Source organism: Sceloporus occidentalis, unplaced genomic scaffold (assembly GCF_023333645.1).
Source record: "Sceloporus occidentalis isolate IW3139 unplaced genomic scaffold, rSceOcc1.0.p SCAF_1, whole genome shotgun sequence".
In the NCBI taxonomy this organism is placed as follows: domain Eukaryota; kingdom Metazoa; phylum Chordata; class Lepidosauria; order Squamata; family Phrynosomatidae; genus Sceloporus; species Sceloporus occidentalis.
This window is the reverse complement of record NW_028316981.1, coordinates 75,464,598-75,483,980: the sequence shown is the minus strand read 5'-3', so window position 1 is coordinate 75,483,980 and position 19,383 is coordinate 75,464,598. Positions and strand designations below refer to the sequence as shown.

General features: G+C 43.2%; 1 protein-coding gene across 1 annotated transcript in view; it reads left to right on the top strand.

Moving 5' to 3' along the window:
- Positions 1-1,126: 1,126 nt before the first annotated feature.
- Positions 1,127-19,383, top strand: part of LOC149321624 (acylamino-acid-releasing enzyme-like) — a 59,059-nt gene continuing 40,802 nt past the window's right edge. The window contains exons 1-5 of the mRNA XM_089515493.1: positions 1,127-1,215; positions 5,253-5,575; positions 15,675-15,801; positions 16,323-16,410; positions 17,966-18,041. Coding sequence (XP_089371619.1) covers positions 1,127-1,215; positions 5,253-5,575; positions 15,675-15,801; positions 16,323-16,410; positions 17,966-18,041 — 703 coding nt within the window. The remainder of the gene's footprint in view (positions 1,216-5,252; positions 5,576-15,674; positions 15,802-16,322; positions 16,411-17,965; positions 18,042-19,383) is intronic.

Sequence of the window (19,383 nt, the reverse complement as noted above, 5' to 3'; positions counted from 1 at the left end):
GCTGGAGTGTATCCAGTGCTGCATGGTACATACCTAATACTCTAAAAGACATCTGTGGATCCTCTTGTTATCCTGCCCCTTTTATACTTCAGAAATAATAATCAGTGCTCCAAAGAGCCTTCTACCTTTTTAAAAAAAAACCTAATAAATTATAGCAAACTCCCTCCTTGGTTCTAGGAAGCCCCCTGTTTAGAATTATAGTATTCACATCGTAATTCTAAATGGGGAGATTCCTAGAAGCAAAAATTGATGTACTGCAACTTGGATGATACCTAAAGTCCCCCTGTCAAATGGTGTCTACTACCCAATGTGTTAAGCATGTGCTTTACTGTTAGGAAGCCTTCTTCCACTTGGAATTTCAATTTTTTTGAAGTTGGAAAGTGTGCACTGCTGTTTAGATGATGCTCTTGTCAAATCTGAGGTATCTGTTATAATTCCTGATCAACTAAGATTGTCCTCAATTGTCTTGCTTCTGGGGAATTTCAGCTTGAAACCTGGCACTCTAATCTGAACAAGAGCCAAAAACATTGTCAAATTCTGAGATGCTTTTTTAAAAATCTGCTGAAAGCTCAAAGCAGTACACATGGTTCTTCCCCACATAGTTTATTTTCACAAGAATTCTGTGAACTCTGTGACAGTGAACTAATGCTTGTTTTAAATTGCTACAGACTAAAGATTAGCAGTGCCCTTGTTTGCAGCAGGGTCACTTTGAAGGCAAAAAAAGCAAAGCTCCTGACACTCAACAGTTCAGTTATTTCTAGATGGCGGGGATCATTTGGTGGGAAGAGTTACTGCCATGACTCTTTCTCTGCCTCCCACACCCATAATGGGCTAGCTAGCTTGAACCTTTTTGCTACCTTGACAGGTAATGATTGAATAATATGTGAACATGATGTGAAAATGACCTCCCAAAACATTATCGTGTAACACAACAGTTATAACACTATGATTCCACTTTAAATGCCTTGGTGGCATCCTATGGAAACTTAGGATTTGTAGTTTGATCAGAAGCACTAGAGGAATTCTTGATTTCGTAGGATGTTGCCTTGGGAATTACAGTGGAATCAAAGCACCACAATTGGGCAGTTCGACAAGTGTTTCGTGTTAGTCAACTGGTGGCGGTGGGATGAGAAGAGACCCAAATCCTTATGACCAGTTAGAAAGAGCTGCAGGCAATAGTGCAAGTCACTCAAAAACATACTTGGCTGCAGCAATGTATGTGCGAAGCAATGGTGGAATCCTGTGGAATACTGGGATTTGTAGTTTGGTCAGAAGCACTAGACGTCTCTGAGAATTCTAAATAACTCCTACCTAAAGTTGCAAATCCCATGATCTGTAGGATATTTCCATGTGGCAATTACAGTGAAACCATAGCACCACAGTTGTGCAGTACAGCACACATTTCAACTGGTGAGGTTGAGGGGGGAGAAGAGAATCCAACTCCATATAACCAGTTAAGAGGAACTATAAACAATATTGCCAGAGTTATTAAAACACACACACGCACACACTTGGGATGCATCTACTCACTGTAGAAATAGTTTGACACCACTTTAACTGCTAGAATCCTGTGATTTGTAGTTTTGCGAGGCACCCACAAAAGAAACAGGAGTGTCACTAAATTTGACAGTCTTGATGAGAAATCTGAGCTTGCTGTTAGAACACAATATAGAAAAAACAATGATTCCCAATTGGCAAAGGGCTCAGACAAGCCTGCATTTTATCTCCCTACTTGTTTATTTATTTATCTATTCTTGTTCAACTTGTATGCAGAAAATATACAAACAGCAGGTGTAGAATCAGAAGGAGGAGGAGTAAAAATAGGAGGAAGGAACATCAAAAATCTAAGATATGCGAATGGCACCATACTACTAGCGGGATACATCATGGATTTGGAACAATTACTAAGGAAAATCAAAGAAAGTGCAAAGGCAGGTTTGTTGCTGAACATAAAACAAAAATAATGCCCATGGAGAAGCTATATAAATTCATCCCAGATAATGAGGAAATTATAATAGTTAAAGGTTTCCCATGCTTTGGATCAAACATCGATCAGAAAGGAGACTGTAGTCAAGAAATCAGAAGAAGACTAAGAATGGAAAGAGGAGCTATGAAAGAACTAGAAAAGATCTTTAAAGTGTAAAGAAATACTACTGAGCACTAAAGTTAAAACAGTCCAAGCCAACATAAGGATGTGAGAGCTGGACATTGAAGAAAGAAGATAGGAAGAAAATCAATTTGAGATGTGGTGTTGGGGGGAAGTGCTGAGGATTCCAAAGACAACCAAAAAGACAAACAAATGGGTCCTAGAGCAGATCAAGTTGGAAATCTCCCTGGAAGCCAAGATGACAAAACTTAGAATCATAGAGCTGGAAGAGACCACAAAGGCCATCCAGTCCAACCCCCTGCCATGCAGGAACTCACAATCAAAGGACCCCCTGAGACAGAGGGCCATCCAGCCTCTGCTTAAAGACCTCCAAGGAGGGAGACTACACTACACTCCGAGGAAGTGTGTTGAACAGCCCTTAATGTCAGGAAGTTTCTCCTAATATTGAGGTGGAATCTCTTTTCCTCAACGTTAGGCTACCCTACTTTGGACACATCAGGAGAAGGGAGGACTCATTGGGGGAAAATAATATTAGGAAAAGTGGAGAGAAGTAGAAAGAGAAGAAGGTCGCATGCTAGATGGATGAACTCTAATAAGGAGGCCATGGTCCTGAATCTGCAGTGGGCTCTTGCTATCCATTGGAGTTTGGTTTGGGATTCCAAAATCCGTGGATGTTCAAGTCCCATTAAATACAATGGCATAGTGAAATGGTGTCCCTTATATAAAATGGCAAAATCAGGAATTGCTTTTGGGAATTTATAGCTTTTTGGAATATTTTTAAGGTGTGCCTGGCTAAAGCCATGTATAGAGAATCTGTGGGTGTGAAGGGCCAACTGTACAAGACCTAAGCAGAGGCGTGGAGTACAGGGGGGTCTAGGAGATGCCTCATCGAACGGGTTGCCATGAGCCAGGGTGACCAGGTGTCCGCATCACAAAAGAGGACAAGGCACCACAAAATGGGGGACATTCAAGAAAAATGGAGGGATATGACCAAATAAAAGTTAAAAACACTCCTAGAAATATAAACGGCTTATTAGTCCTGCTCCAAAGGGAGGGATTCCTCCTGGGCAGAAGATTGAAATGGAGAACCTCTGGTCCCCCTGGCCATGAGTCAGTGGCCACTCCAGGGCAACTAACAACAACACCAATATATGATAGTCCTGTTTAAGTATTTGAAGGGGAGTGTCACTGAGGATGGATCAAGCTTTTTTTCTGCTGTTCCAGAGACTAGCACATGGAACAATGGATGCAAGCTACAGGAAACGGGAATCCCCCTAAACATTAGCAGGAACCTCCTGACTGTAAGAGCTGTTTGACAGTGGAACATGCTGCCTTGGAGAGTGGTGGAGTCTCTTTCCTTGGAGGTCTTTAAGCAGAAGCTGGATGGCCATCTGTCAGGGATGCTTTGATTGAGAGTTCCTGCATGGCAGGATGGACTGGGTGGCCTTTGTGGTCTCTTCCAATCTATTTATCACACTAGCAAGATACCATGGGGAAATGGGAGTTAAACGCAATTTAAGTTAAATTCGAATTTAACCAAAACTTGCAAATTCAGGGAGTTTATCACACCGAATTGCTTCTGAAACGAAAGCATGCAAAGTTAAACTGCAGTTAAAGTGGAGAAAACTGGCAGCTTTTTTACTTTCGGGATGGCCCAAAAGTAAAAAGCGGCCGGTTTTCTCCGCTTTAACTGCGGTTTAATTTTGCGTTATTTCACGTTAACTGCGACGTCGTGTGATAAACTTCAGGCATTTCCGGGTGTTTCTTTGCGTTTAACTCCCGTTTTCCCGCGAGATCTTGCTGGTTCTGATAAACTCCAGTGAGTTTATCAGAGTGGATCCTATGAAATGAGGCACCCACACTCTTGGGCAGAGAAGGATTCAGACCTTGTAAAACTAAGAATCCCAGGATTACATAGCATGGTGGGGTAGAGCAGTGGACCCCAAACTGTGCCCTTGAAGGGATTTTGGACTTCAGCTCCCAGAATCCCAGGCTATTGGCCAACATGGCTGAGGCTTCTGGGAGATGTAGTCCAAAATAGAGGGCCCAATTTAGGGAGAGAGTGGAGGGCCAGAGTCCTGGGCCATAGGAGGGAAAGGGAAGCCAGAAGAGGGGAAGGCCCAGAAGGCAGGCAGGGAGGGAGGGAGGCTGAGGGGCTCCTCCTCTCCTGGAAGCTGAGGGGGCGCCATTGCCTCAGAACAGGAGAGGCCTCCTCTTCCTCCTTTGTGCTTCATGGCGGACCCAGAGGGAGCTGCTGCTGCTGCTGCTGCGGTGGGAGACTTTAGGAGGGGCCTGAGGGGCAGCAGTGGCCCCAAGGGAAGGGAGGAGGAGGCGGGGAGCCTAGCCTACAGCGCTTCCCAAACTTTGGTACTCCAAGACCCAGTGGTCCCCAAACTCTGCCCTTTGAGAGGTTTTGGACTTCATCTCCCAGAAGCCTCAGCCATGTGGGCCAATGGTCTGGCATTCTGGGAGCTGAAGTCCAAAAACCTGGAAGCCCAGAATTTGGGATTCACTCTAAACAGGGTGGCCAGAGGTCCTCCTCCCCCCCACTCCCGGACATGTCCTCCATTTCAGCCTTCTGCCCGGGAGGAATTCCATAACTCCTCCATTTGGAGCATGGGAAATAAGCATGGGTTTCTATTTCTGTCAGTGTTTTCAGCTTTTATTTGGTCTCGTCCTCCATTTGCCTTGAATGCCCTCTATTTGAGGCATGACTCAGAAGCATGAGTTTATGTTTTTATAAGTGTCTTTAAGTTTTTATTTGGTCTTGTCCTCCATTTTTCTTGAATGTCCTCCATTTGAGGCATAACTCAGAAGCATGAATTTATATTTCTATCAGTGTCTTTAAGCTTTTATCTGGCCATGTCCTCCATCTTTCTTGAATGTCCTTCATTAGAAGCATGGCTAAGCATGAGTTTATATTTCTATCAGTGTCTTTAAAGCTTTTATTTGGCCATGCCCTCCATTTTTCTTGAATGTCCACCATTTGAGGCATGACTAAGCATGAGTTTACATTTCTGTGAGTGTTTTTAGCTTTTATTTGGAAATGTCCTCCATGTTCTTCACCCCCTTTTGGAGTGTGGCTCAGAAACATAAATTTACATTTCTATGCATGTTTTGAGCTTTTACTTTTGTCATGTCCCAGCATTTTTCTTGAAGGTCCACCATTTTGCAGTGCCTGGTCCCCTTTGCTGTGGGGAGAGGGACCTCTGGTCACCCTGAAGGTGGAGAGGAAGAAAGGCCGAGGGGGCGCCCCCCCCCCCATTTCCCCACAAGTTGGTCGCTGCTTCTCTTGCAAGCCATTAAGCGCCCCTCTTCTTCTTCTCTTTGCTTTCCAGCTGCCACAGAGCTCTGTCCCCCTCAGAGCCTTGTACCAGACCCTGAGCCAGTTTCCCTCCCCAGTCCATGCCAGTCTGGGCAAGGGCTTCGGTGCCAGCGGAGGTGCCCAGTGCCGCCATCTCTATACGGGTGAGCCCCATGCACACAGATGCTTCCCGCCATTTCCACCTGTCATCGCCTCACAGGGCAGGCGTAGAGGCAGGAAAGAAATTATTAGGACTCAGCAAATGCAAATGGGAAACCATTCAGAGTCAGGGGCTTTCCCAGCAAATAATGATCACCATTTAGCAGACATTAATCCTCCTTTGCATTAGCCTCCCAGCCTGAGGCCAGCCATCAGCACAGAACAATACACATGTAAATCACTCTTGCATTCTCAGACTCACACAGTATATATACACTCACTTTGACAGGCAAGCATTCTCTGAAGATGCCAGCCACAGATGCTGGCAAAACGTCAGAAAGAAACTGCTAGAACATGGCCACATAGCCCAAAAAACCCACAAAAAAATAAAGAAATTATTATTATTATTATTATTATTATTATTATTATTATTATTTATTATGCACAACAACAACCTTCCTGGGCCACCATAACAACAGCAACAACCAAACAACAATGTTGTTATTATAAGGTTATTATAACCGTCCCTAGAAAGGTTGTTGTGTATCATGGGCCTTCAAGTCGTTTCTGAGCTGAGAGACAGGATAACAGGAGGTAATAGTAGTTGTTGTATTAGTTTTATTACTACTACTACTTCCACCTCCTGTTATCCTGTCTCTCAGCTCAGAAACGACTTTGAGGCACACAACAACCTTCCTAGGCCTTAATAATAGCAATAGCAAGTCCATTTTTATACCGCTTATCAGTGCACTTAAGCACTCCCTAAGTGGTTTATAATGTGTAAGCTAATTGCCCCCAACAAGCTGAGTACTATTTCAGCGACTTTGGAAGGATGCCAGATTGAGTCACCCCTGGAGCCCCTGGCTGGTATCAAACTCACAACTTTGTGACTGTGAGTGTATAACAACAACAACAACTGTTACTACTACCTTCTGTTATTATTCTTACTATTACTACTACCACCTCCTGCTATCTTGTCTCTCAGCTCAGAAACGAATTGAAGGCACACAACAACAACCCTCCTAGGCCTTTAATAATAATAATAATAGCTGCTGCTACTACTACCTTCTGTTGTCCTGTCTCTCATCTTGGAAACAACTTGAAAGCACATAATACACAACAACAACCTTCTTAGGCCTTTATTATAAATTACTACAACTACTATTACCACTTGAAGGCACACAGCTTGAAGGCACACAACAACAACCTACCTAGGTCTTTGATATTTTCACTCAAAGTAGAAGCCCATGTTATCCTGTCTCAGCTCATTTTTAAAATGTCCCCAAAATGTCTGCAGCTTCTATACATCCCATTATTTCCTTCTAGAAGAAATGTATTAAAGAATTGAGAAAACGACACTCCCAATCCCCAGCTGTTGTTGTTGTTATAGAGGCAATTTGGTCAGATATAGCTAGGATTTTAGGAAGGGGGGGTCCAGACTAAGTGCCACCATTATAATGGGGCTTGGGTGTGGCGGCGCAGCAGCACACACCATTCATTTTTCTAATGGAAGGGAGGGGGTCTGGACCCCAAGAACCCCCCCCCCCTTGGCTACGTCCCTGCTAGAAAGGTTGTGTGTTGTGTGCCTTCAAGTCATTTCTGATTTATGGTGATCTTAAGGTGACCCTATCATGGGTTTATTTTTTAGCAGGTTTCTTCAGGGAGGGTTTGTCATTGCCATCTTCTGAAGCTGAGAGAATATGACTTGCCTAGAGTCACCCAGTGGGTTTCCACAGCATGACAGGATTCGAACCCTGGGCTCCAGAGTCATGGCCCAGCACTCAAACCGCTATGCTATGCTGTCTCTCCTAGGAAGGTTAAAAGGGTCCAAAGTTCAGTGGAATGATAAATATTCTTGTCCAGCCTATTGCATGTTCGTTTTTAAAATTTTGGTGGCCTGTTTAGGGTTCCCATGATATTCAAAAATAATTTCTTTTTAACAACCTACTTCCACTGGGGCCTTGTGTTAGTAGAGTGAGAAAGAGGTTGGCTCAATCTTGTAGAGAGTTTCACATGGCTTATAATTATATGCCCTGCAAATAGCTGACTAAAGCATCTAAAAATAACACCATTCCATGCCCCTCAAGTTTGCAGTTGCTTCCAAGCCAAAACAAGATGTATAATTCATAAACAGAAAAAAACATATCACCTGTGTGCAAAGCAAGAGAAATGATGGGCTGTTCCTCTTCTGCATGGGAAAGAGATTCATATATAAACTGTGTTAAAGCCAAAGGTTTAAAAAGAGTTTTAAATTAGTGTTTCTAATTTTATTGCTTATTTGTCTTTTAACTTTTGTATGCTTTGATGTTGTGTGCCTTCGTGTGCCTTCATGACTTAATAAGTCATTTCCAGTTTATGGTGACCCTATCACAGTTTTCTGGGGCTGAGAGTGTGCGACCTGCCCAATTTGTTTTAATTACATTTTAACTGTATTTTTATCTCTTCTTAGTCTATTGTGAGACAGGTGAAATAAAATTAAGGTGGGATGTAAATAAAATAAATATAATTACAGAGCCTTATGTCATGTGAGGTCAGATTTTGAACCTTTTCTGGTTGAATCTTTACTGCATAAATAATGCAGTTTGACACTGCTTTAGCTGACACGGCTCAGTGTTATGTGTTAGGAAGGATCGAATTAGGGGAATTTAATTAGCTCAAATTTACGAGAGGCGTGTCCTAACAACACACACAGCAGATCATGTTCCTATGTGTATACCAGAGGTCTAGTCCAACCCCAAGAAACAGAGACTCCAATGCCAATGAGTTGCAATTAAAACATAAACATTTATTAAAGCCACACAACAAGAGGGGTTACACACGCACACACACATTCAATGCTAAAGCAAGGGAGAGGAAATGTTTGGGGTAAAGGAGAAAGGATAGAGGCACCGTTGAAATAATTACCTTAGGAGTCTTCTCCAAGCGACGGATGTGAGGGATGTTGGAAGGTGGACACGGCCATGGGGAACGGGGAAAGCAAGCGGCGACCGCGGTGGCTAGGAGCTAAGTTCCAGTGGGCTAAGCTAACAAGAGGCCCGAAAGAGGCAGTGGGCTTTGGCTTGCCCGAGTGATTTCAGTGGGGTGCAGTGCCCAAGAGAGCTCAAGTCTGGAGCAGTTGCTCGACAGAGTTTCAGGTTTGGAACTTTTTAGCTCACAAGCCCAAAGAAGACAGAAATCTCGGTCCTATTTATACTGCGAAACGTGTCGTCAGGCTATAGCTACCTGCAGAACAAAGGTCTTGATGTCTATCTATTGACTAAGTCTAAAGTTAAACAATGGATACACAAAAGGGGTCTGCCACTTCTTTGGGAAAGGACCATTATGTAGATGGCTGAATGCTTAATGCCATCAGTAGGAGAGGCAAACTTCCTTTGTCCTCATTCTTTCAGGTTGCCTGCAAAACTTGTAGGGCAACTCCCAGAACTGGTTTCTGAAAGGTTTAAATCTACGTTTTGCTATAGCCATGTCTTGCAAGGCTGCCTGGCTACGTGGTCAGCTCGCTTTTGGGATAATGGCGGCTGCGATGGGGTCAGTCGGGGGTCATGATTTTTGATTGCTTGGCACCCAAAATTTATATAAATCCAAACTCGATAACATACAGAATCCTGGGATTTGTAGTTTTGTGAGACATTTCGTTTTCTCTGTCAGAGAGCTCTGGTGCCACAACACTCTATAAATGCCAGAAATCACTACACGGCTTAGGTCCAGATTGAGAGACCGTTATCTCCCCATATGAACCAGCTAGAGCCCTAAGCTCTTCAGGAGAAGGCTTTCTCTCAGTCCCACCACCATCACAGGCTCATCTGGTGAGGACATGAGAGAGAGCCTTCTTGCTGGCTGCTCCTGACCTCTGGAATGCCCTTCCATGAGAAACAAGGTTGGCCTCCTCTTTGCTTGCCTTCTGTTGGCAAGCAAAAATAGCTTTATTCAAGCAGGATTTTAATGTATAATCACGAGGTGGCTTGGCTATTTGTTATATAGTGTGAGTATCATGGTTTTAGTGTTGTTTTTAGATGAGATTTTAACTGTCTTATTCTAATATGTTTTTAGAATTTTATTTGTGTGCAACCTTGGGTCCCCTCCAGGGAGAAAGGCAGGATATACATCAATCAAATAGATAAATAAATCCAGAGCATTGAGACATGGCAGTTAGAGTGGTGTCAAACTGCATTATTTCTGCAGTGCGGATCAGACCAATGTGACTTCCGAAGGTCACCCAGTGGGTTTCTGTGGCTGAGTGGGGATTTGAACCCTGGTCTCCAGAGTTGTAGTCCAGTGCTCAAAACATTACGCACTGGCTATAATATCAGCGGACCACTGAATCCCCTTCAGGTACGTTGTCCTGGATTTGTGTACATGGTTACCACTTATTTAAGTTGGCCCTTTACCTCTCCCTGTCCTCCTTCCCTTAAAGTCTTCCTTTCATTGGACTTCCACACACATCATTTTGTCCCTGTCAACAGCCCAAGCTAAGAATGTATTTAAAATATAGATCTGGGTGGAAGCCAATAACCCTTTGCTACATTATTGCACTTCATATGTTCTTTTATGTAGCTGACATGCTCCTCTCCCGTAGCTTTCTCTGTAAACGTAAATTAATGAAAATCTGCATGTCTGTAATACAGTGGGCTCTTGTTATCCTCTGGGATTTGGTTCCAGGACCTAACAAAATCTGTGGACACTCAAGTCCCATTAAATATAATGGAAAAGGAAAATGGTGTCTCTAATATAAAATTCAAAATCAAGGTTTGCTATTTGGAATTTATACTTTTTAAAAAAACATTTTCAAGCCGTGAATGTTTGAAACCGTGGATAAAAAATCAGTGGATAAGGAGGGCCAACTTTACTTGAACTCTTCACTGAGAGGTATCCTATTTGCTAGGTTCATATTTCCATATTTATCTCAGGCTGCATCCGTACTGCAGAAATATTTCAGTTTTACACCACTTTCACTGCCATTGCTCAGTGTTACGGAATTCCAGGAATTTTATTTTTGTGAGAAATTTAGCCTTTTCTGTCAACAACAAACTACATTTCCCAGAATTCCATAGCATTAAGCCATGGCAATTAAAGTGGTATCAGAATGGATTGTTTCTGCAGTCTGGATGCAGTCTCAGTCTATCAGACTTGGGGGCCATTCACACTACCATATACCCCGGTTTCCACCTCGGATTAAAAGTGGGAAGTTCCCGCTGGCGTCAGGTTTCTCACACCTGGATCTGGGGCTCACACATGATCCAGGGCAAATCCAGGGCCCCTCAGCATGGGATATTTGAAACCGGGGTTCTTCCTGTTTCTTTTGGGGAAAACTGGGGCCAGGCCAATGTGAACTTGGCCCCGCTCATGATCAGGTCATTTAGGGGGAGGGATCAAGATCAGAAGGTGGGCAGTAGGCAGAACATGCCTCCCCTCTCGCATTGAGCGCTTCAGCTTTATTTATTTATTTATTTGACAGCTTATACAAATGCATCAGGCTGGGAGTGAAGGGGACGCGAGAGGACTTTGTGACTGTGGCGTGACCAAGCGGAGCTCCCTTTCCCTCTTCCTCCTCCTCCTCCTCGTCCACCTCCTCCTCCTGCTGACCCCTTATCCGGTCCTCCAGGAGCGTGACGTGACCGAGTGGGGTTCCCTTACCTCTTCCTCCACCTCTTTAGATTTAGATAATTGGCAAGCCCCAATATGGATAACCAGGGAGGGGGGAATCCCTGGCTATTATCCATATAGGGGCTTGCCAATTATCCATATGTGGTCTTGGCTTCCCTGTTCCTTCCTGGAAACAGGGAGGGCAAGTCCGTAAATGGGTAATTGCATCATAGCCAGCGATATCCCCAGGAAAAACCTTCCCTGCCGTCTTCCTTCAGCAGGAGGAGGGGGAGGAAGAGGTAAGGGAGCCCCGCTCAGTCACGCCATGCTTCTGGGGGACTGGGTAAGGGGCCAGCAGGAGGAGGAGGAGGGGGAAGCCCCGCCCCGCAGGGCCACACTGGCTCCAGTGTGAACTTCAGCAGGGCAAATTACACCAATTGGGGCAAAGGTAGTGGGAACTTATTCCCAGGGAGATTCGGTATAGGGGCAACTGGATCTTCCCAGTTCTACCTAGAGCAAATTGGCTAGTGAGAATGGGGCCTAGGACTAGTGATAGGTTACTTCAACTATCCTGATATTTGCTGGAAGTCAGACTCAGCCAAATCCCCAAGGTCTAGCAAATTCCTCACTTGCCTTGGAGACAATTTCATTCTTCAAAAGGTGGAAGAGGCAACAAGGGGATCAGCTATTTTGGAACTGATCCTAACCAATAGGGATGACCTAATTAATGGAGTGCATTTATTGTTGACAGAAAATTACCAGCTTCGTAGATGAAGGGAATGCTGTGGATATAGTATGTCTTGATTTCACTAAGGCTTCTGACAGGGTTCCCCATGAAATTCTTGCAAACAATCTAGTGAAATGTGGGCTAGACAATGTAACTGTTACATGGATTTGTAATTGGTTGACCGGCCGAACCCAAAGGGTGCTCAACAATGGCTCCTATTCATCCTGTCGAGAAGTGACCAGTTGGGTTCCACAGGGCTCTGTCCTGGGGCCAGTGCTATTCAACATCTTTATCAATGACTTGGATGACAGAATTGGGGGCATACTTATCAAATTTGCAGATGACACCAAAGTAGGAGGAGTATCAAATACCCCAGACGACAGGATCAAAATTTAAAATGATTTTAATAGATGAGAAAGCTGGGCCAAAGTTAACAAAATGAATTTCAACACAGAGAAGTGTAAGGTACTGCACATAGGGCGGGAAAGTGAGATGCACAGATATAGTATGGGTGACACCTGGCTGAATGAGACTACATGTAAAAGGGATCTGGGAATCCAAGTAGACCACAAATTGAACATGTGTCAACAGTGCAATGTGGCAGCTAACAAGGCCAATGCGATTTTAGGCTGAATCAATAGAAGTATAGTGTCTAGATCAAGGGAAGTAATAGTGCCACTCTATTCTGCTCTGGTCAGGCCCCACCTGGAATATTGTGTCCAGTTCTGGGCACCACAGTTTAAAAAGGATGTTGAAAAACTGGAACATGTCCAAAGGAGGGCAACTAAAGTGGTGAAGGGTCTGGAAACCATGTCCTATGAGGAACGACTGAGGGAGCTGGGGATGTTTAGGCTGGAGAAGAGAAGGTTAAGAGGTGATATGACAGTCCCGTTTAAAAATTTGAAGGTATGTCATATTGAGGAGGGAGTAAGCTTGTTTTCAGCTGCTCCAGAGACTAAGACCTGGAACAGTGGATACAAGCTACAGGAAAAGAGATTCCACCTCAACATTAGGAGGAACTTCCTGACAGTAAGGACTGTTTGATAGTGGAGGACACTCCCTCGGAGAGGGGTGGAATCTTCCTCCTTGAAGGTCTTTAAACAGAGGCTGCATGGCCATCTGTTGGGTATGCTTTGATTGAGATTTCCTGCATGGCGGGGGTTAGACTGGATGGCCCTTGTGGTCTCTTCCAACTCTATGATTCTATGACTCTGGTTTGTTTGTTTTTTAGAAAATCAAGTTTTACTGTAAAACTAAAATAATAGAAACAGAACTGTAGAACTGGAAGGACTTTAAGGATCAGTCGTCTAAGCTACCACCTACGAGTGAAGGAAATTCACAGTAAAGCATCCTTGAAAGAGAGACCACCACCTTCCAAGGTACAGTGGTCCATTGGTATCCACTGGGGTTTGGTTCCAGGGCCCCGTGCAGATACCAAAATCCAAGGATGTTCAAGTCCCATTAAATACAATGTTATAGTAAGGTGGTGTCCTTTATATAAAATGGCAAAATCAAGGTTTGCTATTTGTAATGTTTATGTACTTTTTTAAAAAATATATTTCTGTTCTACTATTGAGTAACTCTTACTGTCAGAAAGTTCCTGTTAAGGTTTCATCCAGATCTCCTTCTTGTAATTAGAATCTGTTAGTTTGGATCATGTCCTCTATACCAGCAAAAAAACAAGCTTGCTCCATTTCCCACAAAACAGCCTATCTGGTATTCCTAGTTGGCTGTAATGCATCATCTCAGACTTCTCTTCCCCAGGTTAAACATACCCAGCTCCTTTACCCATCCCTCATAGTGTTGGCTTCTAGGACCTTTGCCATCCTGGTCACTCTCCTGTGGACATTTTCCAACATGCCGATAACCTCCTTTATATTATGGTACCAAGAACTGGATGCAGTACTCTAGGGCTGCATCCACACTACAGATTTAAATCAAATTGACACCACTTTAACTACCATGACTCTATTCTATAGAATCCTGGGATTTGTAGTTTGGTGAAGTATTCAGAGAGCTCTGGTACCTCTTGTTGTTGCGTGCCTTCAAAATCATTCCTGACTTATGGTGACCCTAATTCAACCCTATAATGGGGTTTTCTTAGCAAGATTTGGTCAGGAGTTTGCCATCGCCATCCTCTGAGGCTGAGAGAATGTGACTCGCCCAGGGTCGCCGAGTGGATTTCATGGCCAAGCTGGGAATCGAACCTGATCACCAGAATCTTAGGTTCAGCACTCAAATCACTACGCCATGCTGGCTCTTGCACTAAGCTACAAATCCCAGGTTTCTGTCAAATATAGTCCTGACAGTTAAGGTGGTGTCAAACTGCTTTAATCCTGCAGTGTGGATACTCCCTAGAGAAGATTTGACTAAAGTAGAATAGCATGTTACTACTTTTCTTGATCTATAAGAACTAGTTATTTTGAAGTTGGCTTTTTTCGTTTATGTTTTTGTTTGTTTTTCTATGGACTTATAGTGTTGACTCATGTTTGGGGTGTAGTCTACTGAGACCCCAAGATCCTTTTCTACTACTACCAGGTTTGGCACTACTCACTCACCCATCCTGCATTTGCATATCTGATTTTTTTATTTATTTTGTCCTGGATAAAACCTATATTTATTCCCGATGAAATCCATTTTGTTAGTTTTGGCCAAGTTCACCAATCTCTTCAAGTCATTTTGACTCCTGAATTATGTTTTATACCCTACTAATCTTGTGTCGCCTGCAAATTTGATAGCAAACCCTCTATTCCTTAATGTAAGCCATTTATAAAAATAGTTAACATCACTGGTCCTAAGAGTCCTATATCATTTTTCTTGGTGATAAAGAAGCATTGATGAGCACTGTTTGAGTTCAAACTGTTAAGCAGTTGCACATCCACCTAACAGTATTGTTGTCTAACCCACCAGCTTTTATTTGTTACTTACTTTTAAAGTTTCTACCAACTTTTCTTCATTATTCATTTTAAAACTCTCCCTAACCAATACTGAATTTCAGATATAAGAGGATGGCACCTGTATTTCCGTGTGGCTACTAAACAAATGCATGTGTTCGCAGTCTGGGGGTGCTTCCTGATCCGTTGCTTCAGATGAGAAATCAGGTGAATGCGACGGTCAAGAGAGCTTGTTATCAGCTTTGGCTGATATGCCAGCTGTGCCCTTTCCTGGAACTGGGAGACCTGGAAACTGTAGTACATGCACTGGTAACCTCACGACTCAATTTTTGTAATGCACTCTACGTGGGGCTACCCTTGTGCCTAGTCCGGAAACCTCAACTGGTACAGAATATGGCAGCCAGACTGGTCTCTGGAACATCTAGGAGCGACCACATAACACCTATATTGAGGTCACTCCACTGGCTGCCTATTGGTTTCCGGGCACAGTACAAGGTGTTGGTTATTACCTTTAAAGCCCTACATGGCTTGGGCCCAATTTATCTAAGGAATCGCCTCCTTCCATATAATCCACCCCGTACAATTCTAAGCCAATTCTAAGCTTCTGCAAAGTAAATGACCATTACCATTTTGTCACATCTGAACATTTTCATACAACTCTATACATTAACAATCTTGTGTGTCTAAACTCTAATAAACTTATTCATGCACCTTCAGCAACCTTTGCTCTGTCTTCTTGGCTTTCTCAGCTTTGTGATCTTTTCTCCACATTTCCACATAGAGCAATATCAGTCCATGCATTCAGTGGCAGTATTATATTATGCATTAGAGTGGGAATTTTCTGACTCAGAAGCTCAATATGCATAAATTCTCCCACTTTATCTTACTCCTTTTTTGCAGAGTGGTGCCAACCTGACCTTGGGCGCTATCAGCAGCTGCAGTTCAGTCGCCAGTATGTCCTTCATTATGATGGCAAAGTGGTTGTCTCGGTTACTCCTCTTGGTTTGCCAGCTGAGATCCAAAACCAGTATGTAGAGCATCTAGTTGTCCCCAGCATATACTTGAATTCAAACTAAGCTTGTCTTTGGGAGTTTTATTTTGGGTGGGCGGGCGGGGGAGGGGGAGGATTAACTTGCCACAGGATAGAATCGAGACCAGAGGAAGAATAATCATGTTTCCCTTAGGAATGGGGACACATAAAGATGGTCATATTACAGGGATAGTTTGAGGTGACATTGTATGTTACCCTCATGAACACACAATATTGCACTACTCTTAATTAGTGTAACTAGCACCAGTTCAGCCAAGTCCTGGGCAAAAGGCATTCCTATCCATGCAAGTTGCAAACTTTCAGCCAGAGGAAGGGGAAGTCACAGAATTATACATGGGCCAAATGTTAGTTACCTTTCATAAACAATATCCCCTCACTAGGTTGGAGGATTTTAACTGAGCAGGTATAAAATAATAGGCTTTTGCCTATCTTTTCTGGTAAAGATGCCTTAGGGCTGGTTCTCTTGCTTATGCTGTCTCCTGTTTTTTGTGCCACAGGCTGCTAATCACAGTTTCACCCACTGGAAGGTATAAGGCTATTCTCACTCACCACTTTGTGATGGGACAGAAACAGGAGGTACTGGAGGTAAAACAGTATGTTCTATGCATATTATCTAGAGCATGGGTGCAAATTGTGTGGCCTTTCTAATGTTGTTGAACCACTGTCCCCAGCATTCCTCACCATTGTTTATGCTAGCTAGGTGTACTGGGAACCACAGTTCAGCAACATCTGGAAGGCCACATGGTTACCTCCCTTAGAATAGAGCAAAGTGTGGACTTTTGACCACTTTTGTGGCTCTGAAGCCCCCACCAATGCTGTAAAGCCCTTATCCCTGCAAAAAAAATTAAACATTGGAGCAATTTTCATACAATTTTGTCCCTAAAGTAGCTCAGAAAGCCCCCCCCCCCCCACACACACACATGAAAACATGTAAAATACCTTCACCCTACCCACAAAGAACCCTGCTACACCTTCGTTTTATTCTGCAGTCACTTTCAAAATGGCAGCAGAAAAAAGCACACATTCACTTTCTGTTACCATTTTGAGAAGGTCTGTAGAGGAAATGCCTTTGTTTTCCTCTGCAGTCACTCTGGTGATCAGAAGAGATATGCCTTTGAGGAAAAATGTATTTGGATTTGCTCTAGGGCTGTAGCCTATGAGAGATTTTGGGGGAAGTTGGCCCCTTGCCATCACACAGTTGCTCTGTTCTAGAGCAATATTCTGCAATCCCCCTAGACTGGTGCTGCCAACACTGTGTACTACAGTGAATTGTGTAGATACAGTGGTGATAGTCTTGATGCATCTTGGTTCATGCAATAGTTACTACAGGCCCGATGGTGTTAGAAAAGACCTTGATGTTGCCACTTCGTTAACATGGAAGGTAGCACCTTAAAAGTAGAAAGCTTTAGACTGGAATATCTGTCTATGAAGAAGATGTAAGGCCAGAGCCAAGAGTGTGTGTGAATTTATCAGCATAACACTGTGGTGCTATTGGGCCCATGACTCTTGACTGCCCCAGCACAAATTGTAATTGTTATCTCAAAGTATGGTAGCATCTCAGGGTTGAACTATAGGCTAAAATGTAATGTGAAATTTTGTGTCACTCTTTTTATTCAGGAGTAAGCATTGCTATTAATTTCAATAAAGTTGGCTTTGTGTTATGCTGACCTTATGAATGAGAGATCTCCAAGAGACTCTGTTATTAACAGCCCTGCTAAAATCTTGTAAATTTCTTGACTGAGTCAGTCAGTGTTGTGGCCATCCCTTTTTGCTACTGCTTTCCACTCTACTAAGCATTATAATCTTTTCTATTTAGAAATAGTGCAGTTTGACACCACTTTAGCTGCCATAATTCCTTCCTACAGAATCCTGAGATTTGTAGTTTTATGAGGCACCAGCACTCTTTGACAGAGAAGGCTAAAGACCTTGTAAAACTACAAATCCCAAGATTCCATAAGATGGAGCAGCAGCACTTCAAGTGATGTCAACGTGCATTATTTCTACAATGTAGATGCACCTGTTGTCTCATGATGTAGTCAAAGTATGATAGCCTCAGCTTCTAGGGAGAATCCAATCTTGATTTGCTCATGAGCCCATTTATTTGTCTTCTGGGCAATCTATGGTATCTGTATCCCAACAGGTCTGGAGTAACAGCGGAAGAGTGAGAAATGTCAACCTCACGGCACTGGATAAACATGGCAAAGTATACACAGATGGTAAGAACAGTAGCAGTGAGCTATCTGTATATTGCGTACTGCAGGCAGAGCTAGTGATGATCTCTCTGTGCTGTGAGTCAGTGGCGTCCCTAAGGTTGGTGTCACCCAGTGCGGTAACTCATGGTGTCACGCCTTCATTGACCTCCTCCCATTTCACACCATACAGAATCCTTACCGATGCTTTTTGCAGTAATGTTACTCATAAATCATAATTCCCATATAGCACTAAGCGTAATGCTAATAGTTGTGACATAAACAACTAGCAAAATTAAAATGATACCTTCAAATTGCAATATCATATGCACAACCTAAATGTATTTACATACGCATAGTAACGGTTTGGTTAAAATGTGATGTTTATACAGAAAATTTTTAAAAATTTAAAAAAATTAAAAATTTAAAAAAGTTTTTTAAAAATTTAAAAATTTAAAATGTTGACATTTGAATTTTTTAAAAAAATCTGGGGCTTCTCCTTTCTCCTCCCACTGAGCTTCACCCCACTCCCACCATCCTTTAAAGCATTTTAAAGGGAAGAGGATGAATGCCACAGCCCATTTTTGTGCCAAAAAGTAGGTGTTTGAGGAGCAGTGGTGTCAACCCCCCTAGGGTGTCACCTGGCGCAGTCTGCACCCCCCTAGTAATGCCACTGCTGTATGCTCTGCTTTCTACCAGTATAGCATGTGACTGTGGTCCTACTTACATCTTCTCGCCAAAGTCAAGAACTTCAACCTAGGGGTTATTCAGACAGTGAAAATAATCCTGGTAGAATGTGGGATTAACTGAGATAGATTGGGATAAAACTCTGCATGCCTTGAACGTGTTTTGAATACATCTACATCATTGACTCCATCTTTATTCACAGTGCTGACACATGTGAACAACTGAATACGCAGAGATGCAATTCCAATTAAAAAAATAGTTGCTTAGCTCAGTCTCAAAGGTTGAATGAAAATTAAAGACTATGAGGTATCAACCTGCTTGATGTGCCTACTGCCATGCTTTGATGTGACTTTGTCTAGTGGTATCATATATCTTGGAGGGGATATATGCCCTAGTGGTATCATGACGTGATTTCTGTAACATCCTCCTGACTGGTCTTCCTCTTTCTGTCCAGCATTCAGCTGCATGCATTATCACATCCGCCCACCGCTCTGACCATATCTTTCCTTTGTTGTCATCCTTTCACTGGCTCCCCCTCCCTTTCCGTATTCAGTATAAGCTCCTGTTGCTGACTTTTAAAGCCCTCCATGGGCTGGCCCCTCCTTACTTATCAGACCTTATTTCTCCTCACCTTCCTGCTTGGGCCCTCCGTTCTAGTAGTCAAGATCTGTTGTCTCAGCCC